Source organism: Penaeus chinensis, chromosome 8, assembly GCF_019202785.1.
Source record: "Penaeus chinensis breed Huanghai No. 1 chromosome 8, ASM1920278v2, whole genome shotgun sequence".
NCBI lineage: Eukaryota > Metazoa > Arthropoda > Malacostraca > Decapoda > Penaeidae > Penaeus > Penaeus chinensis.
The window spans coordinates 19,594,699-19,604,698 of record NC_061826.1 but is presented as its reverse complement, the minus strand read 5'-3'; the positions used below and the strand labels follow the sequence as shown (position 1 = coordinate 19,604,698).

The following is a 10,000-nucleotide window of genomic DNA, read 5'->3' as shown; positions in this document are numbered from 1 at the left end:
TTTGCATATCTTCCGGATAGACAGACTGCGGATACTTGACCGATGAATATTTCACCAATCGGGATTTCAGCTGAATAAAAATGCAGCAGGAGAGTCATATGAATGAACGGCCGAACAGCGACTAAACAGCTGATGAATTTGTTGTTCCTTCCAATGAATTTGGGCAATTTGGGATTTTCATAATGTGTCACTTGTTATCGTACTGATAGAAACAACCAATATTATCCGCAAAACAAACAGAAAGACAAGCAATTGGTTGGAGCAGATAATGGCAGTTACTTCCCCACCGCTTGCCGTCTAGTTTCAGAGCTAACAAAAGAGCAGTAAGGTGTGACTTCTCTTTCCCACACTGACTCAGGAGCGGCGTAGGGTCTGAGATATTTAACGAAAGACTGAATACTGTTGCTGAGAAATATGAGAAGTGTCCTTGGATCGATTTCTGGAGAGGAGTTGCCTACAATCTTTTAAAATTTAAGAACAGTTCATCTTATACTACCCTAAGGTACATCTCATTATACATCATTTGATATATTTTATTATTTAGCACGGATATATATATATATATATACATACAAGGAATATTTAAGCGGCTTAATGTCCATTCGGTTGGATATCTGTTCAGTGAAATATTTGTCGATGAAGAGTCGCTCGGCCAAATGCCCTTCGGCCATTTGTTCGGCCACAGCCTCCCCATGGACTTGTAGTTCTTCAGGGACTCGTGCTCTTAGGGAAAAGATATGGCGAGTGAGATGAAACAGTGTGCTCAAATAAACTGAACAGTTTGATTATACTCTTTAACCATACTATTCTTTCACGTTATATTTTTATATACAAGAAAAACCATGCGCTTTAGGGCAAATAATTATTGAATAAAGCGGACAAGTGAGAACGCAAAATTTGAAAAGTGATTTTCTTACTCCTGTAAATGTCAACAATGACGTTGGGAGTCGTCTAACCTATTTTAAGAACAATAATGTATGTATCACAGTATGATACCCCTTGTGATATGGCACAATAATTGTCATGCTTTCATAACTGGCCTGATACAGGCGATACAGGCGGTACCAGAACCATCACTTGTGTAGACTCCTGTTAATGCCGTCCATTATTTTTCACTATATGTTGCTGGTATTAGGGTTGCTGTCAAGATATAGTATTACCGTGTACATCCCCTGCTAATCTTGTATTATTTATTACTAACGTTAATTTTCATAGAAGCTTAAAAACGTGTAAAAGAAATTTTGCAACTAATTAAGATATGAATTTGTATTTCGTTGTTTAACCTGACTAATGTGAAATTAATATGTTTACAGTGATTTGAGTATATAGCGTTAGTACACTTGTGATTTTAGTATACATGTACTGATATTGCAAAGGGCGACCTGTTTATCTATGGATCAGCACTGCTCGGATCGCGTGAGTAGCTCTAGTTTCAGGAAAGAGGAATGATACATACTAACTAGCCAAGGTTTGTTACTATTATCTTCTAATTACGCTCGTCACACGTGACTTTCGTTCTGTAACAGTTTCATGCAAACTGTTTTTATTCCGGGTGATGATGTGGAGAGGCTTGTGAAGTTCTTATATAACATTTATTTATTCCAAGTTTTCGTTTTTCCTCTCCTTTATTTTGTTTTAGCATTTTCTCATAGACGAACTTTAGGTCAATTCGCTTGGGATGTGCACACTCATTTACGTCATAGCTTAGCGCAACACTTCACTGTGACATTTTGAAAGTGCCTCGGGTTAGAAAATATTACTGTGTAGGTGGATTATGTGAGTCAGTGAAATGTATTAGTGTATGTTGGCGTGCATGTGAGGAAGTGTAATGCAGTGTTTAGTTGAGTGTGTACGGTCAATAGTGTTTGGAAATTCACAAATATTCTATGTTATCATAATACGAATCTTTAAACTAAAATCTAATGAAAAATAAATCGACTTGTTTTCTCCAAGTAACTCACATTTTATTAGCACATTTAAAGACATAATTTACATAATATTATGAAGTTGCGTATTCTGACACTGAACTCATATCATGCAGGGTTTTTTTTTTTTCTCGATTACAGTATACCTACTTCTCACAACAAAAGTAAACACATACATAATTGCCTATACAACACTTGCCTTACACATGTTCAACTTTGTCTTTTTCTGATTATCTACAAGCGAAGCAGTCACATGGCCTTCGCGCCCATGATTTATGTTACTCAATATTTCAGCGTTATAGCATTATAGTTCAATACGAGTTCCAAGAGCTTTCCTAACCCAGGGCCGGCGTTGGACCTCGCGTGTAGGGAGAAGATATGAACGCTATATGTCTGAGACGTTGTATTGTTGACAAAACGATTACATTGTTCCAATTATCGGCAAAACGTCCGAACTGGTTGTTTAATCCACGTGATAAATGAAGCGCCGTCATATAAATGCTCGTTTATTGTTTCCAGATATACATACATACACGTATACGCTTGATATACGGTTTACGTACTAATATATATAATATATGTATATATGCATTTATACAATAATATGACATTTTGTGTTCTTTTTCCACAGACTTCGCGTGCGCCCTGGTGTCCGACATCCTGCTGCAAGGGACTCTCTACATCACGCCCAACTTCTTCGCCTTTTACTCTAAGATCTTCGGACACGTGAGCAGGGTAAGTGGCAATCGCGGCTTTGCTCCTCCCCGTTGCAGCTGGGATACGGTGTTGGTCGCCAGTTACAGTGTCGAGAAATATTCTGTTGTATGCATCTCTTAATTATAACCAGTTTGGGATAAAACATATAAAGTTCGTTCATGTTTTTGTTGCATAAGTCTCGTTGTCCACTCTGATGATTAAACCCACAGATAATTGTTCATGAAGTGCACATTCGCTCTTTCTCTCATCTCCCCAACTGAAGTTACATAGTTATGCACCCATTAAATTAAACTAATCTACTCCCCGCATCGTGATCACTTACATCCGAAAAAACATGACATGAGTCTACATGCCTACATACTCCTCTCCCTTTCTCCCTTTTCCTGAAACAGGGTATGATTGATCCAATGATGAATAACCTTCCCTTTCTTTATTACGACTCAAAGAGATGGCAGACTATCCAATCAGTATTATCAAATATAGACCGTGGTATGAAAGTTTGTATGGATATATGTGTGTGTGTATATATGTGTGTGTGTGTATGTATGTATGTATGTATGTATGTATGTATGTTTGTATGTACGTATGTGACACAAACACAGTAACGTGTACCTACTTCCCACAACAAAAGTAAACACATACGTAATTACCGATTCATTGATGCGTTTCGGTTTATTTTTCGTCTGAAGAGGAACTCGTGAATAGTTCGAAACGTTACGATTCATATTCATTTCTTACCTTTTCATGTATGTATATGTATGTGCATGTATATGTATATGTATATGGTGTATATGTATATGTATATATATATATAAATATATATATGTGTGTGTGTGTGTGTGTGTGTGTGTGTGTGTGTGTGTGTGTGTGTGTGTGTGTGTGTGCGTGGTGTGTGTGTGTGTTAGTGTGTGTGGATCAGTAGGACATAACGTATGGATAAGAAGTCTGTTAGTCATTTAATGAAATTAATGCTGTCGTGTGAAGTAAACTTTTACTAAGTGATCCATTGGTGAATAAATGCAGTAACAATATACTCGCATAAAAACACACACACAAACAGCAGCTTAAGAGAAGGAGCTATTCATAAAATATTAAGAGAGTTGCCACACGAAAATAGCAGGAACCACTGGTTAGACAGATATATATATATGAATGAATAGATACAAGCATGTGTGTTTTTGAGTAAGAAAAGCCTAAATTTTCTTGTAGTAAGCCAGTAAGTCCCAAATGCAGCTCCTCGCCCGTGTCCAAGCAGCCGCCCTAGGCAGCGCAAGGCCCGCATGTGGCTGCACCGGCGTTCTCGTGAGAGTGAGATCGATGACGCCATCGGGCGGCCTGCGCGCCCTTCGGCGGGACAATGGGCAGTCACGCGCCCATTCAAACGCTCGTGGCCTTATCAGCCGAGTTACATTTTACGTTAGACCGTTTACAGGAAGGGGGATGTTGCACGAATGAATGGACACATAATTTTTTATTTTTAGTGAATTCAAATGCATGGTGCTGGACAATGATTCGCTGAATACCAGGGATGAATGCTTACAGATTTTGTGTATGTTGCTGGGTACCAAAGGCCTTTCCGGGATTAGTATGGGATGAGCATACATTTCGCAACACACACACACACACACACACACACACACACACACACACACACACACACACACACACACACACACACACACGCACACACGCACACACGCACACACGCACACACACACACACGCACACACGCACGCACACTCGCACACACACAAGCACGCACACACGCACGCACGTTCACACGCACGTTTACACGCACGTTCACACGCACGTTCACACGCACGTTTACACGCACGTTCACACGCACGTTCACACACACACACACACACACACACACACACACACACACACACACACACACACACACACACACACACACACACACACACACACACACACACACACACATACATAGGCATGTACATGCCCAAACACACACACATTTTGATAGATAGTGATAGGGTTTCATATGACCCTGACATATGAATATATTCCTCTCTTTTCTTTCTCTGGGTTTCAATGCATGGATTCATGAGGTTATTTTCATGTTGTTTTCCCATGCACTCTTTCCAACTAATTGAATATTTGTATTCAGTATATGCATATTCCATTCACTGCTTTCATATCAGTGATATATATATATATATATATATATATATATATATATATATATATATATATATATACATAATCCTTGTATTCTCTTAGAGCCAAATGGTAACAGACAAGTTATCTACTCAGTGTCCTTGAGTTATCTTCATGATTCTTAAATGACATTTCTGATAACTAAGGCTTCACTTCTCTAATCCTTTTTATCTCTAATCATGAGGTTGAATTAAGCTAATACCATATCTTTGTCTTTTGCCCATTAGCTACTGATACCTGTGAGTCAGGTTGCTAGTGTACAGAAAGAACGAACTGCAAAAATTATTCCAAATGCCGTTGGACTCCATATGGTGGATGGGAAGAGCTATGTGTTTGGGTCTTTGTTATCACGGGATTCCACATACAAGCTTATGAACCACATCCTGAAGAAGGCGCAGCAAATTGGAGACAGTGATAGTGAGCCGCCATCTGCTGTGCAGGTGGTAAGTATATAGTTTAAGGTATTATTAGTTGAAATTTATTAGACTTTTTTTTATTGGGAGTTGTAAGATAAGCAATTACATTCCCTAGCTTATTTGGCTGACACAATTTTCATTATGGTAGAATAATATTGATATATATCCCTCGATGTGAAATAAATTCATAATTTCTCCAAGGATTGATTGTGTAGTAGTGATGCACCAGCTTGGACTTAACCTGCATTGAGAAAGTTCTATCTATATTGTAGATTCTAATAATCAGAACAAAAGATTTTAGTTTTATTTCGTTTTACATCAAGGATAATACCTACATCCTACTTCTAGGGTATTCAGTGATATTTTGTTTTTCCTATATCTAGAATTGTCTAAAACTAAATACTGAATTATTATGTCAGAAAAGAAACAATATCAGTTTTTTAATCAAATCTCTCAAATTTCACAACAAAGTTTTATATAAGCTCCACGGAAACTATCCGAAGTCACTAAAGATGACTGGATCATATATCTTATCATACATCTTACACAGGCTGTTGATGATGATGGGGAAGACTCAGTCTCAGCCAGTGCAGAGAGTCTTATGGAGGAGGATCAGGCTGACGGATTCCTTGCAACTAGCCCAGTAGTTGACCTGGTGGGAGTCACTGCCACAACAACCACTCCTTGGATCCGAGATGGCTGCACAGCAACCACCACCTCAAGCATTACAAGTAGTTCCAACACTACTGCCACTGCTTCCACCATTAGTACTGCTGGTATTCCGGGTCATAATCTTCCTGGATCTCCAAACTGTACGACTGTCTTACGCCGTGGGAGCTTATCCAGTTCAAAAGCGGGAACAGAAGAGCCAGGAGGTGCAGGAGGAGGTTCAGGGGGAGGAGTAGGAGTACTCTTTGAGTGGTTCACACAAGGAAGCTTAGTCAAGAGTAAGATATTACCCTTATATTTTATTGTTTATACCAATATTAATATTTATTTAAACTGTAATATATGTATAACTCATCATGAAAATGGCATATGCTACAAAGCTATGATACACTAAAAGGAATATGATATGATATTTTGACTTATAACAGCAAAGACATCAACAGAGAGAGTTAGTACCATTCATATCCCCATACACGCATATACACACTCACACATGTACATACCCACCCACCAACACATACCACCCACCCACACATACCACCCACCCACACACACCACCCACCCACACACACCACCCACACACACACATACCACCCACACACACACATACCACCCACACACACACATACCACCCACACACACACACATACCACCCACACACACACATACCACCCACACACACACATACCACACACACACACACATACCACCTACACACACATACCACCCACACACACATACCACCCACACACACACATACCACCCACACACACACATACCACCCACACACACACACACCACTCACACACACACACACCACCCACACACACACATACCACCCACACACACACATACCACCCACACACACACAAACCACCCACACACACACATACCACCCACACACACACATACCACCCACACACATACCACCCACACACACACATACCACCCACACACACACATACCACCCACACACACACATACCACCCACCCACACACACACCACCCACCCACACACACACCACCCACCCACACACACACCACCCACACACACACACACACACACACACACACACACACACACACACACACACACACACACACACACACACACACACACACACACACAGATGATTAACAGCCTGGAACCTCATTCATTCTGTGACATTTAAAAGATTAAAATGTCACTGCTCTCACACAGCCTGTTTCAAGGTTGGCAGCATCCCAGTCAAGCTTATAGGAGAAGGGGTAAAGGAACTCTGGTCTCTACCAAGGACTTCAATACTCCTCATCATATCTACTTTGCTACTACTCTTACTCTTTGCATCAGCAGCATTCATGCTTCACAGAGTAGATGTTTTAAGCCAACAACTTGGCTTAGAGAAATATGATGAATAGTGAGTATGAGTTCTTTAATGAGGGTAAGATAATTAATACTCTAAATCATAGCAGAAGAAACTTTGGTTAATATTAATTTTATGAATAATGGTTTTAAGTGTAAGGTGATAAATGAACTTTGTATGTCAGGTAATTTGTATGTTTTCCTCCCAAATCAGCCCTAAACATGTTGATTTCAGTTGTATTTCTGCAAAAAAAAGACTTGACATGTACAGATATTGATACTATTATCAAAGAAAAGGAAAATAGGTACATGCTATACTTTTTAAATTGAGGCAAAACTGCACTTTAGTGGTTGATGATGATTGGCTGAGTTCATGTCTGAATAATGTTAATGTTTCAAATAATCTTTATTACCAGGTTATCACATTTCTTATCACAAACTTTCACTTTTGAAATCTTTATCATGTCCAAGCTGTTACCTACCAGATAATTATCATCACCAACCTATCATCAAATATGATCACCTTTGTCAACTTGTCTGCAGTCATCACCTACCCTGTCAAGTGCAGCATAAGTACATTTATGTACTTTATGTACATAAATTTTCTCTTTACCCATAAAGGACAGACATTTTGATTCTAACAAAACTCTAATTTCTTCCCTGCCTTTCAGTAATGGTATGTATGAAGAGGTGCTACAAATGCAACAGAGACTACATGCTGCAGCATCAAGTGAGATTGAAAAAACTTTAAGCATACAATTAAAGCATATAGCTACAGTAAGTAAAATGTTTTTTTCTTTCTTCATTTCTGTCCCACTTCCCCCCTAAAAAAGAAATGGATCAACATCTTACTGATACATGTTAGTTTGAAAGGAAACCAACATAGAATGCTCTGCTTAACTTTTTGCACAGAATGATTACATCTCATGGTTATATTTTATTGCTACACTAACTGTTTTTCTTTTCTACCAAAAAGGTTCGGCAGTCATTAGAAGCGTTGGTGGTTCTTTTCAACAAGGAACCTCCTGTCAGTACAGCACAGATACCAGACAATACGTAACAACAGGTTCAGTGGGGTTGTGGCACCTCAAACTGGATCCCTGGTTACTGGAGTCAGGTTTCCCCTCCACTTATTTTAGAATATCTGATGGGTTTGATTACCTCTGAGGACAGTGAAGAAAAGAAAATAGGAAAGAAATGTGCTAGATGAAATTCAGTATGATAGTAAAATTTAAAAGATTTATTTTTCTTTGTGTATGTGTAATTGTTCCTCTAATGTAAAATGTAGTCTTTAAAAGAAGAATGATTGTTTAAATTATCTTAATTACTAAGGGTATATGCCAGTGATTTCAGTTATTATTGCAGTGTACACCAACAATCAAAAATATTTACTTTTCACATGCTTGCACATTGATTTTCTGATAATGGGATAGCTGTTCAAGAATCAGGACTTTGATTCTTTGTTAAGATTTTTCCAGGTTTATTTCAGAGGATCTGATATGGAAGTGTTTTATTATCATCACTGAACATTGATATTAAATGGACTACTAATCAAAAAATGTGAGAGATAATCTACACTGCTCAAAGTAAAATGACTTTCCAGTGTGTCAGCTGTCTAGTCAAAGGGTTGTTATATGTCTTACAGAAAAGACAATTATTTATGTACAGCCTTTGTTTATGGGTTAAGGTTAAATAGCTTAAAGGAAAATATATGAAAATGTGACATTGAGACATGCCCTCATAAGATTTATGAAAATGCAGAATTTTTAAATGTTGAGGATATATCTAGTCAATCATTAACTGATGTCTTAACAGCAATTATGGCTTCCAGGCTGAATTAAAGTTTACCTTGATAATGCATGAATGGTTATTCAAGAATATCTATCTTAAAAGTATCTTATTACTGAGAAGAATTTTTTTCAGTCCTAGAATTATATGGTTGTGATCTTAGACAACTTAAACATCTTGCTTATCTTATAATATTTGATATTTATATCAAAGTGATATTGGTTCACGGAATCCCATAATTTATTTTTCATAGATGGGTATTATTATACATAACCATCCTATGAATGGCTTTTGCACACAATCCCTCCCAACCTTGATATTGTGGACCAAAGATTGTTAACTATAACCACTAACATGTTTCTATCCTCTAGCATGTGGTATTAGAACCAACATGTTTCCTTTCTGGAGTTTAAATGTTGTGCCTGTTCTGCCTGTTATCAGCAACTGCTCATTGGTCATGCATGTTGTATCTCTTTTTTCTTTTTCTTTTTTTTCTTTTCTTTCTTTTTTGTCTGTGTACACTTTTAGCTGTGATATTCAGCTCAAGGGTGAAGCAATAGCTGTACTTAAGCTGTTAAGAACCTGACGATCTCAGCAACCTTCGCTGAAGTTGTTGAAGCAGTGACTAAAGAGTTATGTAACCATGTAAAAATTTTCAGCTATTTAAATTCTGCTTATACAATTGATTATTATGAAAACAGTGAGGTTGATTTTCAGGTACTTTTTAAACTTTTTCCTTTCTTTATGTTCAGAATGAGTAGTAAACATGGGATTGTGGAACACCATAAATTTTCATGCATACTGTTATGCAATAGTTTATTCTCTATCAGAAATCTTGGTTCAAAACCTGAAGCTTAATAATGACAAGCATATTTTTAAACAAAATATAATGACAACATATGTATTGTATTCTACCATCTCTGTATATTACTAAACCTATAGAACTGACACATTTCTAA

At 37.9% G+C, this 10,000-nt stretch overlaps 1 protein-coding gene across 8 annotated transcripts in view; it reads left to right on the top strand.

The window, feature by feature from the left end:
- LOC125028004 (GRAM domain-containing protein 2B-like) overlaps positions 1-10,000 on the top strand; it is a 255,962-nt gene that overhangs the window by 245,779 nt on the left and 183 nt on the right. For all 8 annotated transcript variants that reach the window (XM_047617256.1, XM_047617258.1, XM_047617259.1 and 5 more), the window contains 6 exons: positions 2,557-2,660; positions 5,054-5,269; positions 5,793-6,189; positions 7,113-7,308; positions 7,925-8,030; positions 8,230-10,000. The exon at positions 8,230-10,000 is cut by the window's right edge and continues 183 nt beyond it. In XM_047617256.1, the coding sequence (XP_047473212.1) occupies positions 2,557-2,660; positions 5,054-5,269; positions 5,793-6,189; positions 7,113-7,308; positions 7,925-8,030; positions 8,230-8,313 (1,103 nt within the window). In that variant the 3' untranslated portion in view covers positions 8,314-10,000. The remainder of the gene's footprint in view (positions 1-2,556; positions 2,661-5,053; positions 5,270-5,792; positions 6,190-7,112; positions 7,309-7,924; positions 8,031-8,229) is intronic.